The following is a 16384-nucleotide window of genomic DNA, read 5'->3' on the forward strand; positions in this document are numbered from 1 at the left end:
ATTTCATTTGTTGTTTCTGGTGTGGAGTCACAACCAGACAAGGCACACCACGTGTGAGGAGCGTGGGTACACACCCTATGACTCCCCTATCACCAGCTTGAAGCTCTCTAGTCCCAAATCAGCCACCTCCAGAAGATCTGGCAGAGAAGGCAAACAGCGCTCATAAACAAAGCCTGTCCCTGGCTGCCATCTTGTGGTCATTCTGGGAACTGGCCAGGATCCAAATCTGTCCCTCCCAGGGTGGTGGAAAAATTTAGTGGGTTGTCAGACTAGATCCTGGCACTTCGTAAGTACTCGATTAAAAGTGAACTACTGTCATTATGCTCATGGTTTGGAGGGGTGTGGCCAAAGCAAAAAGTGTCCCTTTAACTTCACTTTCAACATTTTTGAGGAAAAAAGAACATCCTAAAAGGGGTTCCTCGTTTTATCTCGATAAAAGTTAAGAGAGCTTCAGGGAGCCAAGTAGTGCTTTCATGAATGAAGTCAGATGATCTATATTCAAGTCCTGCTCTTGGTACTAAGTGACCTCGATCACGTCACTTAACCCTCCCGAACCTCAGTTGCATCTAATGTACAATGGGAACATGAGGATTAAAACCACTGAAGGTAATGTGACTGTGTGGTTGTGAAAACCTTGTGTCTGATGCTCCTTTTATCCACCTTATGAACAGACGAGTAAAACATATGGATTAAAAATAAATAAATAAATGGAGGAACAAATGTTAAAATAAATTTAGTAGATTGAAATGCTAGTGATCAATGAAAGGGAGGGGTAGGGGTATGGTATGTACGAATTTTTTTCTGTTGTCTTTATTTCTTTTTTCTGAATGGATGCAAATGTTCTAATAAATGATCATGATGAATATACAACTATGTTATGATATTGTGAGTTATTTGATAATTGTGAGTTATTGATTATATAACAAGAATGGAATGATCATATGGTAAGAATGTTTGTGTTTGTATGTGGTTATATTTCATAAATAAAAAAACAAAACAAAACACAAAACAACCCACCCAAGGTGGTGAATGTAAAGAGCTCTCTGGGGGCTCCGTTAGTTAACAGTCATGGCACACAAGCTATCAATGTTAGGGTGTATTGATGTGAAATGGTGGTTCTCAATTGGGGACAATTCTGCCCCCCAGGGGCCACTTAGCAGACATTTTTGATTGTCGTAACTGGAGAAGAGGGCACATCTAGTGGAAAGTGGCCAGTCGATGCTGCTAATCACCCTGCAGCCCCCACGATAGCCCCCACACTACAGAGAGTTCTCCAGCTCAGGATCTCAATAGAGTTAAAAAGTCCTGAAATGGAAAACCTTTTTCGCCATTTCATTATGAAACAACACAAGGAATTGCTTTCTGAAAAGTATTAGGGAATGCATAGGCTTGGAAAGGGATTCTTTCTGTGGTTACCAGCAGGATGGAAATGAGACTCCAGATGACTGTGCTTTCCAAAATGCTAGCCAGGAGCCCAGATAACATGTGGCTGTTGAAACTGAAATTGAAATGAACTGATGTGGAATAAAATTTAAAATTTGGTTCCTGGGTCACAATAGCCATATTCCACATGCTCAACAGCCATATGTAGCTAGTGGAAGTGTAGACATAGAGCATTTCCATCAACATGGAAAGTTCTCTTGGACAGCACTGCTCCAAAAGGACTGAGTAGACTCTTTCATCTGTGGGGCCCTCCACAAGAGAAAAATTAGATACCGAGGGCTGTGCAGAGAGGAGGGGGACATGAGAGACAAAAACTGCACCAACCCGATTGATAAGTAAGCATATAGACAGTCTATCATTAGATGCTAAAACAAGTCACACGCATGCACAGTAATTTCTCCATGCAGTCCCCAGCCCAATCCCCACCCCCAGAAGCACTCAGTGCAGAAAACTCAAGAACTTGAAAAAACAAGCATCATCAACAGAAGGCTGGCAGGGAAAGGAGGTCTCCGTGGTTGGGGAGCGCTGTCCTCTCTCTCTCTCTCCTTCCTGGCGTGGTTCAGTTGCGCTTGCGGTACCATGTCCCCAGCCTGACGGGGGACCAGGAGTCGACTGTACTGATGGAGCTGCGTGTTTGGTGAGCTGGCTTGCCTGAGATCTTGCGATCTTTGTAAAGACAGTAGGCATGCTTAGTGACGGAGGGCAGGCCGCAGAAGTGCAGGAGCATGCGGGAGACCTGGAAGATCAAGTTCAGGTAACTCAGCTCCTTGAACTGCTCTTTGGTGGCCCTGCTGATGAGCAGGACCATGGTAAAGCTGATGACCTCATAGGTGAAGAGCCACATGGCGTAGATCACCAGCCCCAGGTAGATGTTCATGTGGATGCAATAGAGCAGGAAGCAGCTGACCGAGATGGTGGTAACAGAAAGGCAGCTGCTGAGCTCCTTCCTGTAGGCCATGAGCCAGAAGACCAGCCCGGGCTTTATGTCGCTGTAGATATTGAACCGGTCCTCCTCGTAGCCAAAGAACGTAATCTGGTTCAGGTCAAAGATGAGGAATTGGATGGTGTTGAGGACAGAGAAGATGCCCACCATGAAGGAGTACATTCTAGCATTCATCTCCTGCAGGGAAGAAAACCGTGAGGATACATGACAAGATGGCAGAGCTAGCCCTAGACAAAGAACTGGAGCTCTCATAGATGGCTGATGGGAATGTAAAATATTGCAGCCTCCCGGGGAAAGAGCTTGGCAGTATCTTAAAAAATTTTAAATGGTAATTGTCTACGATAAACGAAAGTGTGTGACCATACAAAGACTTAGAAGCCAATGTTTATGGTGTTCCTATCATATTCGCCAAAAACCACAGACCTCCCAGATGTCCTTCAGTGGGTGGATGGATAAACTGTGGCACGTCCATGCCGTGGAATGCTACTCACCAATAAAAAAGGACAAACTCAAATACTGTATGGTCTCACTGATATGAACTGACATTAGTGAATAAGCTTGAAATATTTCGTTGGTAACAGAGACCATCAGGAGATAGAAATAGGGTAAGATATTGGGTGACTGGAGCTGAAGGGATACAGACTGTGCAACAGGACTGGATACAAAAACTCAGAAATGGACAGCACAATACTACCTAACTGTAATGTAATTACGTTAAAACACTGAATGAAGCTTCATGTGAGAGTGATAGAGGGAGGAGGGCTGGGGACATACATGAAATCAGAAAGAAAGATAGATATTAAAGATTGAGATGGTATAATCTAGGAATGCCTAGAGTGTATAATGATAGTGACTAAATGTTCAAATTTTTAAAATGTTTTTGCATGAGGAAGAACAAAGGAATGCCATTAGTGCAGGGTGCTGAAAATAGATGGTAATTAATATTTTAAAATGTCACCTTATGTGTGAGACTAAAGCAAAAAATGCTTATTTGGTACAAAATTTATATTTTGACTGCTGCATTTCCTAATATAACATGTAGATAGTTTGATTGAACACCATATGTACTTGGAATCTCAGGGAAGACATGAGATTTTTTTTTTAACTTTTTTTATTAATTAAAACAAATCAACAAACAAAACATTTAGAAATCATTCCATTCTACATATATAATCAGTAATTCTTAATATCATCACATAGTTACATATTCATCATTTCTTAGTACATTTGCATTGATTTAGAAAGAGATAAAAAGACAACAGAAAAAGAAATAAAATGATAATAGAGAAAAAAAACTATACGTACCATACCCCTTACCCCTTGCTTTCATTTACCACTATTTCAAACTGAATTTATTTTAACATTTGTTCCCCCTATTATTTATTTTTATTCCATATGTTCTACTCTTCTGTTGATGTAGTAGCTAAAAGGAGCATCAGACATAAGGTTTTCACATTCACAGAGTCTCATTGTGAAAGCTACGTCATTGTTCAGTCATCATCAAGAAACATGGCTACTGGATCACAGCTCTACATTTTCAGGCAGTTCCCTCCAGCCTCTCCACTACATCTTGAACAACAAGATGATATCTACTTAATTCATAAGAATAACCTCCAGGATAACCTCTCAACTGTTTGGAATCTCTCAGCCATTGACACTTAAGACATGAGATTTTGTTGGTTTGTCCAGAGTGATCCCCGATGAATCCCAGAATGATTCCATCAGTGACTGGAAAAGTATTTGCAAAGCCCCCTTCAGGGAGTGGTGAGAACGGGGAGAAATTCAACTTCCCCAAGTTGAATTCTTGATATTCTCACAAGCAGTGTGGACAACCAAAGCTATAGGCTGAGCCCCTAGTCTTGGGGTTTGCTCAATGAAATTTAACCCCAAAAAGGATAGGTCAAGTCTACTTAAAATTTAGGCGGAAGAGTCACCCCCAAGAGACCCTCTTTTGTTCTCAGCTCCAGCCAACACAACAAGCAGTCTCACCGCCCTTCCCCTCTCTACGTGGGACATGACTCCCAGGGGTGTGGACATTCCTGGCAATGTGGACAGAGATCCTAGAGTGAGCTGAGACTCAGCATCAAGGGATTGAGAAAAATTCTCGACCAAAAGGGGAAAGAGTGAAATGAGACAAAGTGTCAATGGCTGAGAGATTCCAAACAGAGTCGAGAGGTTATCCTGGAGGTTATTCTTACGCATTAAGTAGATATCATCTTGTTTTTCAAGATGTAGTGGAGAGGCTGGAGGGAACTGCCTGAAAATGTAGAGCTGTGTTCCAGTAGCCATGTTTCTTGATGATGATTGAATAATGACATAGCTTTCACAATGTGACTGTGTGATTGTGAAAACCTTGTGTCTGATGCTCCTTTTATCTACCTTGTCAACAAATGAGTAGAACATATGGAATAAAAATAAATAATAGGGGGAACAAATGTTAAAATAAATTTAGTTTGAAATGCTAGTGATCAATGAAAGTGAGGGGTAAGGGGTATGGTAGGTATAATCTTTTATTTTCTTTTCTGTATTTGTTTTATTTCTTTTTCTGAATTAATCCAAATGTTCCAAGAAATGATGAATATGCAACTAAGTGATGATATTGTGAATTACTGATTATATATGTTGATGTTTTATTTGGTTTGTTAATTTTTTTAATTAATAAATAAATTTTTTTTAAAAAAGGACAAACTGAGAAAAGCTTCCTCCGAGAAGACTCTGGCCACCATCCTTGCCTCCTTTTCCCCCTCCCTCCGCCACACCACCAATGTAATAGCGCTTCCAGATTGCCGTAAAAAATGGCCTCCAATAAAATTACATGGCAAAAGAATGAGAAAGAAGCAGAAAGGAAGGAGTAGAAAAGTTGAAAAAGCAGAGCCTAAAGAATTTGTGGTACAAAAAGTACTGGATTACTGTGAAGTGGATGGGAAGGTGTTTCCTGAAGTGGAAAGGCATTATAGATACTGACAATACTTGGGAGCCTGAAGAAATTTTAGATTGCCCAGAGCTGACTGAAACATTTCTTAATTTCCCAAAAGCCCGTAAAGAAAAATGTGGTGCAAAAAGAAAGTACCTGACAGTGAATCTGTAGACAGCAAACCAAAGAAGAAAAGAGCGGCACTGTCAAACCAAGAGGCTTTGCTAGAGGTCTGGTTCCTGAATGCATATTTGTTGCTACAGAGAGCAGTGGAGAATTACTGTTCCCATGAAATGGAAAGATTCAGATGAGGTGGACTTAGTGTTGGCAAAAGAGGCAAAGAAGAAGTGTCCTCTAATTGTAATTAGTTTTTTTTTTAACTTGAATTATGTACTTTTTTTATTAATTAAAAAAAATTAACTAACACAACATTTAGAAATCATTCCATTCTACATATGCAATCAGTAATTCTTAATATCATCACATAGATGTATGATCATCATTTCTTAGTACATTTGCATCGATTTAGGAAAAGAACTAGCAAAACAACAGAAAAAGATATAGAATGATAATATAGAGAAAAAATTAAAAATAATAATAAAAATAAAAAATAGAAAAAATATATAAAAAAGAAAAAAAACAAAAAACCCAAACAAACAAACAAACAAACAAAAAAACTATAGCTCAGATGCAGTTTCATTCAGTGTTTTAACATAATTACATTACAATTAGGTAGTATTGTGCTGTCCATTTTTTAGTTTTTGTATCTAGTCCTGTTGCACAGTCTGTATCCCTTCAGCTCCAATTACCCATTATCTTACCCTGTTTCTAACTCCTGATGGTCTCTGTTACCAATGACATATTCCAAGTTTATTCTCGAATGTCCGTTCACATCAGTGGGACCATACAGTATTTGTCTTTTAGTTTTTGGCTAGACTCACTCAGCATAATGTTCTCTAGGTCCATCCATGTTATTACATGCTTCATAAGTTTATCCTGTCTTAAAGCTGCATAATATTCCATCGTATGTATATACCACAGTTTGTTTAGCCACTCGTCTGTTGATGGACATTTTGGCTGTTTCCATCTCTTTGCAATTGCAAATAATGCTGCTATAAACATTGGTGTGCAAATGTCCTTTTGTGTCTTTGCCCTTAAGTCCTTTGAGTAGATGCCTAGCAATGGTATTGCTGGGTCGTATGGCAGTTCTATATTCAGCTTTTTGAGGAACCACCAAACTGCCTTCCACAGTGGTTGCACCATTTGACATTCCCACCAACAGTGGATAAGTATGCCTCTTTCTCTGCATCCTCTCCAGCACTTGTCATTTTCTGTTTTGTTGATAATGGCCATTCTGGTGGGTGTGAGATGATATCTCATTGTGGTTTTGATTTGCATTTCTCTAATGGCCAGGGACATTGAGCATCTCTTCATGTGCCTTTTGGCCATTTGTATTTCCTCTTCTGAGAGGTGTCTGTTCAAGTCTTTTTCCCATTTTGTAATTGGGTTGGCTGTCTTTTTGTTGTTGAGTGTAATTAGTTTTTATGAAGAGAGACTACCTTGGCATTCTTGTCCAAAAGATGCCCAATAATTGCTTGCACTGCTTCTTATGTATAATTATATTAAATATATTTACACATATTATATAATTATATATAAAAATATACATTATATATATAATCTTGGTGTCTTGGTTTTTTTATTCATTAGTGTGCAGACTAACTATATTCTAATGGAATCAAGTTTGATGTATTTGTTAGGAAGATGCAGTATTGGGGGAGTTGTTAGGTTTTTTGGGGGGGGGGTTGTTTTTTGTTGTGTTTTTTCAATTTTTTTTGCATCAATATCACTGGTTACTTTGAACAAATAAAAAGCTTTCTGTAATTTCTTCGTTTATCAGGAAAAGAACATTTGATACCGTGTGTATTAGTTAGGGTTCTCTAGAGAAACAGAATCAACAGGAAACACTGGCAAGTATAAAATTTATAAAAGTGTCTCACATGACCACGGGAGCACAGAGTTCAAAGTCTGCAGGGCAGGCTGTGAAGTCGAAGATTCCGATGGAGGGTCTGGACGAACTCCACAGGAGAGGCTCACCAGCCGAAGAAGGAAGAGAGCCAGTCTCTTCTGAATCCTCCTTAAAAGGCTTCCAGTGATTAGATTAAGCATCGCTCATCGCCGAAGACATGCCCCTTGGCTGATTACAAATGGAATCAGCTGTGGATGCAGCTGACATGATCATGATCTAATTCTATGAAATGTCCTCATTGCAACAGACAGGCCAGCACTTGCCCAACCAGACAAACAGGTACCACCACTTGGCCAAGCTGACACATGAACCTGACCATGACACCATGGTTTATGATTTTCTCTGCATTAGAGAGCAACTTTTCCATATGTGGGGAAAATTTTCCATAATCATTACTGAATCAGAACTTGTATTTAACCTATATATTCCTAACAACCATTCTGACCATTCTGGGTTTTGTTTAATTGCGTGTATGTGTGTAGTTATAAATATATATGTGAGGTTTATTTTTTATTATTATTATTTTTTACATTCACCCAAAACAAAACAGCATTTCACAATCTTAGATAAGTCCATGGTGCTTCTGGGATGCCATATTTTGAGCAACCAAGAAATCACTTCAGGTTAAATTGAAATTTTTCCTGAAGTCATAGCCTTCAAATCAGATAGTTGATTCAGTAATTAATTGGGTTATTTAAATACAATTTAAATTACACAATTCAAAGATGCTAGATTAAAATCCATGTCTATATCTACAGTCATATAAATGCAAAATATTTGCAAAACTCTGAGAGGAAAATCTACCACAAACACTGATCTCCCCAACCGGATAAGAAATCAAGGTTGATGCTCTTTTGTCTTCATTAGCTAGGTAAGGCTGAGTTAAATGGGCATTTAAAGGTTCCTTCAAGAGAGCCATTCCTTCATGGAAAGTTGAAATCCCTGTGCTGTATTGACTAAAAGGTTATGATTCATGGGAACCTAATTAGATGGTTAGAGATGTTGCAGGTTAGGGCCTGTGGCACAAATGGATAAACAGAGGTTTGTAATCTAAACTATTAACCTGCGTGTTTTTTCTTTACCTCAACACATTTCTTATATGTAGGTTCAGTCTTCTCACTATTTAAGTTACTTGTTCAGCAGAAGCCAGGAAAAACAATAACTTCATAGCAATCAGAATGTTCTCCAACTGTATATTTTTACTTTATTGTAAACACTGATGAACAGTGATAAATAAACAGTTTTATTTTCCTTTTTTTAAAAAGTGAACTATTGAGAGAGCAAATGACATGGAGAAGTCTCAAAAAGCATTAAACTGAATTAAAGAAGCCAGATAAAAAATAGAGTATATGCTGTATGATTCCATTTATATAGAATTCTAGAAAATGCAAACTAAGTTATAGGGACACAAAGTAAATCAGTGCCTGGTGATGGGAGTGGGTGACTGGAGGGGCAGGTAACAGAAGTAATGAGGAAACTCTTAGGGGTGAGATGTATAGGTGCTCATTAACTTGATTGGGGTGATGGTTTCATGGGTATAGACATATGTCAAAACTTATCAAATTATACACTTTTAAAATGTGCAGTTCATGGGGGTGCGAGGATAGTTTAGTGGTAGAATTCTTGCCTGCCATGAGGAAGACCCAGGTTTGATTCCCGGCCCATGCACTTCCCAAAAACAAACAAACAAAAATTCAACAAATCGTGCTGCAATAATGGGATATTCATGTGGAAAAAGAATGAAATGTGACCCCCGCCATATGGCATACAAAAAAATGTGCAGTTCATTGTATGTCTGTTATATATTTCAATAAAGCTATTAAACAACAACAACAAAAAGCCCTCAACATAATGTCTAATGTTTGTAGTGGAAGTTTTCTCAGTTGTCTTCTGTCCCAACTTAAAGTGCTTCTGATAGTTTCAGGACCTAAACAAACAGGGAAGTTTGTTGATCTTTGATAGAGAGTAATCATGTGCTGTCTTATATGGTTTGCTTAGTGATTCACAAACAGTAATTCAGTTCCTACCATTAAACTATAAAATCCTTAAGGTCAAGCCTCACATCTTATGCTTTTCTTGTATTCTCCAACAGTATCCAGCCCAGTGAAAGAAAAGTTTAGCAAATACCTTTTGATAAATCAAGTGCCTTTTGTTTTCCTTGACAAACCAGGGGAAAGGAACTCAAGACAGAAATTGAAAAATGATTTTTCTGTATTTTTATTCTTTTTCTTATTTGGAATAAAGCACAGAGAATATAGGAGGAAAAATCATGGCATGAACCCACCCTAAAGCACAAACAGTATCCTTTGAGTTACTGAAATCTGAAATATAAATACAAATTTACCTATCCCAGGGTTAAATTAGAGAACTGAAGGTTGAATGCTACTGAGGACATACAAGATGAAGGATTGCCATATCGTGGTTCAGTTGCATTCCATTCTCTCACCCTCTTCATTTGCACAATAAGGAGGTATTGGCCAGAAAAGGAAGAAGGAATTCAAGGAAGGCTTGATAACTAACAATATCCTTTAACTTAAACACCCTAAACAAGCAAGCTGTTCTGTTGTGGTTAGAACCATAATTTCTCTGCACATTCCCCAGAAAGGGTGGCAGTAGGGTCTCTACCTATTGAACTGTTCAGGAAAAGTAAAAGAAAGAAATGGAAATGAAGCTACCATGAGACCCTGGAAGACCTACCTCTTGGGGGTGGGGTGGGGAGAACAAAGAAAAGGGCCGATGTTACTCATTATAGCGGTGGGAAAAGCTGGTTATCTTTGATTTCCGCCGCGGGAACTCTCCACTGCCCATAGAATTGCGTCTGTTGAAGGCAAGTAAATTGCTCTGGCTTTGATTTTTGTAGATCCTGTGAGCATAGGTGATGACAAAGAACAGCCAGAAACAGTGCACGAGAACACGGGTCACCAAGCCAAACCAGCGTATCACCCTGACCTCCACAATGGTGGAGTTGGTGTCAGTGAGGGCTTGGAAGATCATGCTTAAAATTTCAAAGAGAGGGATCCAGATGGCATAGAGCAACAGGCCCCTGTATTTCTGGGTGTACACTGAGTACAGGAGGGAGATGCTGACAATGATGGTGATTGTAGACGAAAAGATGAGAAGTTTCGAAATCCAGCAGCTGTTGTACAGAATCATCTTGTATTTTATGGTAGAGTTTTGGGGGCTGATCTTGGTGCAACTGCTATTCTTTATGTTCTTTTCCTCAAAGATGACGTACAGGTTGGTGGAAATGATGCTAAAGACCGCAGCCAATACGCTGCCCATCTTGGCGGTCAACCCACACCACTGCTGCTGTCTCATGCTGAGACCTCCTGTGGAGACAAACAGCATGAGGGGGCCTTAGGGCTCCTTGTGAGGTCAGGAATTAGTAAGGGTCAGGGAGACAAGAAAGAGAAAGATGGAAACCAGGAAACAACCTTGGGAAGACAGAAGACTGCTTAAAATTGATGGGGGGGGAGGGGACGAGGGCAGCTACGGTCTGGGGCTAATGGCTGTGAGTGGATACAATAGAGCAGTGGTTCTCAGATCTGGCCATCCCATTGGTATCACTGAAAGAACCTATACCCAGCCTCCACCTCAGACCAATTAGATTTTTCAGAACTTTCTAGTGATTTTAATACGTGGCTAGTTTTTGTTTGTTTGTTTTAATTTATTTATTAATTAAAAAATAAAGAAACAAAACAACATACATAATCAGTAATTCACAATATCATCACTTAGTTGCATATTCATCATTTCTTAGAACATTTGCATTAATTCAGAAGAAGAAATAAACAGACAATAGAAAAAGAAATAAAATGAACGCAGGAAAGAAAAAAAAAGATTATACGTATTCTACCTCTTACCCCTCGCTTTCATTGATCACCAGCATTTCAAACTAAATTTATTTTAGCATTTGTTCCCCCTATTATTTATTTTTATTCCATATGTTTTACTCCTCTGTTGATAAGGTAGATAAAAGGAGCATCAGACACAAGGTTTCACAATCACACAGTCACATTGTGAAAGCTATATCATTATACAATCATCCTCAAGAAACATAGCTACTGGAACACAGCTCTACATTTTCAGGCAGTTCCCTCCAGCCTCTCCATTACATTTTGAGTAACGAGATGATCGTGGCTAGTGTTTGAGAACACTGAGGTCATTTAAATGGTAGTTTAAATTCTGCTCTTACTCCTCCTAAATATTGCCTTGTGTAAACACAGCTGACTCCAAGTGGTGGAAATTGGCTGCACTTGCCCAGATCTTGAGTGCAGGTACCGCAAGGAGGTGGAGGAGGTGGGGGAGGGGGGGGGTGGAGCACAGAATTGCTTCCAGGTGGGAAATAGGAGACAGAGTCTACAGGAGTGCAGGAACCAGGAGAAGTCAGCAAGCTTGGAAGCCAGTTCTGCCCAGAGGGCATTTGCAGACCTTGGCAAACTTGATTTTCATGCTAACAACCCTGCAGGATTAGAAGGAATGAAATAACAGCCTGGGGATCACCAAGGTGATGAGTCAACTTTGAGGCCTTCTCTCTTTTAATTATGGCCCTCCAGAAGGCTATGATTTTAGGGCAAAGGTGAAACAGAAGGAAACCTGTCCCCACATCTTTTTTCCTATAGACTCTAAGGAAAGCTGACTTGGTACCATGCTGAGCAGATGGGAGAAAACTCCCCTTCAGACACTGAAATCATAGCTGGTCTTTTTGTGTATTTGTAGCCTAAGTCACAAGTATAAAAAATAAACTTTCCAGTCACGAGTCTAGCTTAAAGTGGGCCTGAACTGGAGTGTCCCTAAAAGCCTAGCAGAAGCAAATTCATATCTTCTCTGGAGGAGTGCACCTTTAAGCTGGTCGTCAGGGCATTACCCACAGTAATTTGTTTTCAGGAAAAATATCAAAGAAGGCATTGTGAGAAAAAGCAGAAAAAACAGATGGAAGAAACAGAACTGTAAAATCACCAGATTATAAAACAACTATGATTACTACATTTAAAGACATAAAAGATAGGATGAAAATATATGTAGAAATAGGAAAGCCTAGAAAATAACCCATTGAAATGTAATATGGTGCAGCTGCTGGGGAAGACAATTTGGCAGTTCTTCAGGAATCTAAATATAGAATTACCACATGACCTGACAAACCCACTACTAGGTATATACCAAAAAATAAAAAATTGAAAGGAGGGACTCAAACAAATATTTGCACATTGCACCTTCATAGTGACATTATTCACAATTGCCAAAAGGTGAAGCAGCCAAAGTGTCTATGAACTATTGAATGGATAAACAAAATGTGGTATATACATATGATTGAATATTATTCAGTTGTAAGAAGAAATGAAGTCCTGAAGCACGTGACAACATGGATGAAACTTGAGGACGTTACTGAATGAAATAAGCCAGATACAAAAGGACAAATATTGTATGATCTCACTGATAGGAACTAACTATAATAAGCAAACTCTCTGAGTAAGAATCTAGAATATAGGTTACCAGAGGACAGATTGGGGGTAGAAAATAGGGAGCTGATGCTTAATTTGTACAGAATTTCTATTTAAGTTGATTGTAAAGGTTCAGAAATGGATGGTGATGATGGCAGCACATTATCATGAGTGTAATTAACAGCAATAAATTATGTATGTGGACATGGTCGAAAGGGGAAGTTTTGGGTCATATATGTTGCTAGAATGAAAGTTAGATGATAAATCATGGGACTGTATAACACAGTGAACTCTGTTGTGGATGATGGGCTGGGATAAATAATACAAGTATAAGAATGTTCTTTCATGAATTATAGTAAATGTACAACACTAATACAAGGTGTTATTAACAGTATGATACTGGGGAAAATATACCTATTTAAATTATGGAATATAGTTAATAGTATTATTTTAATATTCTTTCATCAACTGTAACAAAGGTATCATGCAAATGCAAAGTATCAACAATAGAGGGTTATATGGGAATGCTGTATTTTTTGCATAACTTTTCTGCAAAACAATAACTTCTCTAATTAAAATAATAATAAAAATACGTACATACAACTGTTCACACAGAAAAAAAACGAATCTGCTTTGAGCCAGAAATTAATGGAATTGAAGAAAAATTTTCAAAATGGTCACATACAGAACAAAAAAAGGCTGACCTAAGGAGGAATGCTCAGAGGTGGCCTAATTACTGAGAATTGCAAAGGATGAGCTGCAAACTCTCTCAAACGTCTCCTCATGTTCCTCTTTCCTTGGGGTCAAAGTCTTTTGGACCCAGCAGTAATCAGATAATAGCAATCTGCCTCTCTGGAATTATAATAGAGATCCTTAGGTTAAGAAATCTGGTCACAAGTTTTGGTAATGGATGTGGTGATGGTAGTAGAACACTGAGAATGTATTTAACACCATGAATTGTAAATATTTGAAAGTGGTCAAAATGGGAGACTATATGTTGTATATATGTTACTACAATAAAAATAAAAACAAAACATAGAACCATATAACACAAATAGTGAACCCTAAAGTATACTATGCACGCCGGTTTAAAAGTATTGTGTACCTGAGAAAAGCCATGCTTTAATTCTGATTCAATCTCACGGAGGCAGAAACTTTTGATTGTATTATCTCCACAGAGATGTGACACACCCAGTTTTGGGTGTGACCTTTAGAGTAGATGGAGCTATGACTCCACCCATTCCAGGTGGGTCTTGATTAGTTTACTGGAATCCTTTAAAAGAGGAAAGATTTTGGAGTTGGAAACCACAGAGCCAACAGAAACTTCAGAGCAGAGCTGACACAGATGCCAACACTTGGAGAACAGAGACACAGATGTTTGGAGATGCTTGGAACCCAGTAGATGTTGCCATGCGGTTTCCCATGACATGTTAAGTAAGCCATGGAGAGAGCCAAGGGAAGCCAAGAGATGAAAGCCAGCCCTGGAGAAGCAAAGTGAGGAACACTCACAGGTACAGAGGCTGAAAGCAACAGAGCCCAGGAGCAAGGGACCAGCAGATGCCAGCCAAGTGACTTGATTTCCCAGCTGACAGAGGTGTTCCAGACACATCGGCCTTTCTTTGATCAAGGTTTTTTCTGGATGCCTTAGTTTGGACATTTTCATAGGCTTAGAACAGTAAATTTGTAACTTAATAAATTCACTTTAGAAAAGCTAACTCATTTCTGGTATACTGCATTCTGGCAGCATTTAGCAAACCAAAAACATCCCTCCTCTGTCCAGAATGGCTGCTTGTTTAACACTGAGTCAAAGTGCAAGTCTTTACAATGAACAATATGGACAAGAAATTAAAAAACATGAAGGATATAATAATATGGTCTGAATACACTTAATCAAAGCTCCTACATTAGAGAATGGGGCAGTATATTTGAAGAGATAAAAGCTGCGGGTAGGCACAACTGAAAAATGATACCAATCCACTAACTAATTTTTAATAGGATAAATAAAAGGAAATCTACACCTAGATGCATGATAGTGAAACTTTTGAATGCCAAATACTAAAAGAATCTCTTTCTTTAAAAAAAAATTTTATTTATTTATTAAATTAAAAAGAATTAACAACAAATGAACAAAAACACTCTAAACATATGATCATTCCATTCTAACATATATAATCAGTAATTCACAATATCATCACATAGTTGCATAAAAGAATATCTCTTTTTAAAAAACATTTTTAGTGTGCAATATAACATATATACAAAAAAGCAATAATTTTCAAAGTGCATTAAAAATTTTTTTAATTGTGAAATATAACATATGTCATGGTCAGGTTCATGTGTCAACTTGGCCAAGTGGTGGTACGTGTTTGTCTGGTTGGGCAAGTGCTGGCCTGTCTGTTGTGATGAGGACATTTCATAGAATTAGATCATGATCATGTCAACTGCATTCACAGCTGATTCCATTTGCAATCAGTCAAAGGGAGTGTCTTCTGCAATGAGTGATGTTTAATCTAATCACCGAAAGCCTTTTAAGGAGGATTCAGAAGAGACGGTCTCTCTTCCTGCTTCAGTTGGCAAGCCTCTCCTGTGGTGTTCATCCAGACCTACCATCAGAATCATCAGCTTCACAGCCTGCCCTGCTAATTTTGGACTCCAGGTTCCCACGGTCACATGAGACACTTTTATAAATTTTATATTTGTGAGTGTTTCCTGTCAAGTCTGTTTCTCCAGAGAACCCTAACTAATACAACTTATTTACAAAAAAGCAATGAATTTCCAAGTACATTTTAACAAGTAGTTATGGAACAGATTTCAAAGTTTGGTATGGGTTACCATTCCACATTTTCAGCTGCTCCAAAAGACTGGAAGCTAAAAGAAATATCATCATAAAAAAAAAAATAAAAATAAAGGGCAGGCCACAGTGGCTCAGCATGCAAGAATGCTTGCCTGCCATGCCAGAGGACCCGGGTTCGATTCCCAGTGCCTGCCCATATACATTAAAAAAAAAAAAAATTAAAAAATTAAAAAAAAAAGAAATATCATTACAATGATTCAGTAGTCATACCCATTTTTTAAATCCTATCTTCTCTGTTATAACTCCTTCTTCTTTGATCTTTCTCCCAATCTATAGGGGTCTTTGAGCTATGCCCATTCTAACTCTTTCACGTTGAAAAGGGGTGTCAACAATATAGAATAGATAGTTAGTTCAGTGGTAGAATGCTTGCCTGCCATGGGTTTGATTCCCGGCCCATGCACTAAAAATAAAGAAACAGTATAGAATAGAGGGATGGAATTAGTTGATATTCTTGCAGAGGCTGGACCCTCTGGGTTTCAGGACATATTTGGTCTAAGAACCCTCCAGAAGTTATAGGTTTCAGGAAAGTATAAACTTAGTACATGAAACTTTTTCAGAGTCTCAAGTTAGAGCCCTACGTGTTCTTTAGGGTTAATGGAAATGATGTCAGTTGGGGCATGGCAAACCATGACAATTAGCAATATCTAGCTGAAGCTTTCATAAGAGTAGTCTCTAGAATAGCTTCGACTCAATTTGAACTCTCTTGGCCATTAATACCTTATTTTGTTGCATTTCATTCCCCCCTTTTAGTCTGGCAGGA

At 38.6% G+C, this 16384-nt stretch overlaps 1 protein-coding gene across 3 annotated transcripts in view; it reads right to left on the minus strand.

Annotated features, from left to right (window-relative positions):
• Window positions 1-905: 905 nt before the first annotated feature.
• LOC143684578 (transmembrane protein 217B-like) overlaps window positions 906-16384 on the minus strand; it is a 41855-nt gene continuing 26376 nt past the window's right edge. For 2 of the 3 annotated variants that reach the window (XM_077161651.1, XM_077161652.1), the window contains one exon: window positions 9578-10658. In XM_077161651.1, coding sequence (XP_077017766.1) covers window positions 10069-10647 — 579 coding nt within the window. In that variant the 5' untranslated portion in view covers window positions 10648-10658 and the 3' untranslated portion in view covers window positions 9578-10068. Of the gene's footprint in view, window positions 2564-9577; window positions 10659-16384 lie in introns of those variants that run through there. The other variant, XM_077161653.1, reaches the window with a different exon arrangement.

Source organism: Tamandua tetradactyla, chromosome 5, assembly GCF_023851605.1.
Source record: "Tamandua tetradactyla isolate mTamTet1 chromosome 5, mTamTet1.pri, whole genome shotgun sequence".
Classification (NCBI taxonomy): Eukaryota; Metazoa; Chordata; class Mammalia; order Pilosa; family Myrmecophagidae; genus Tamandua; species Tamandua tetradactyla.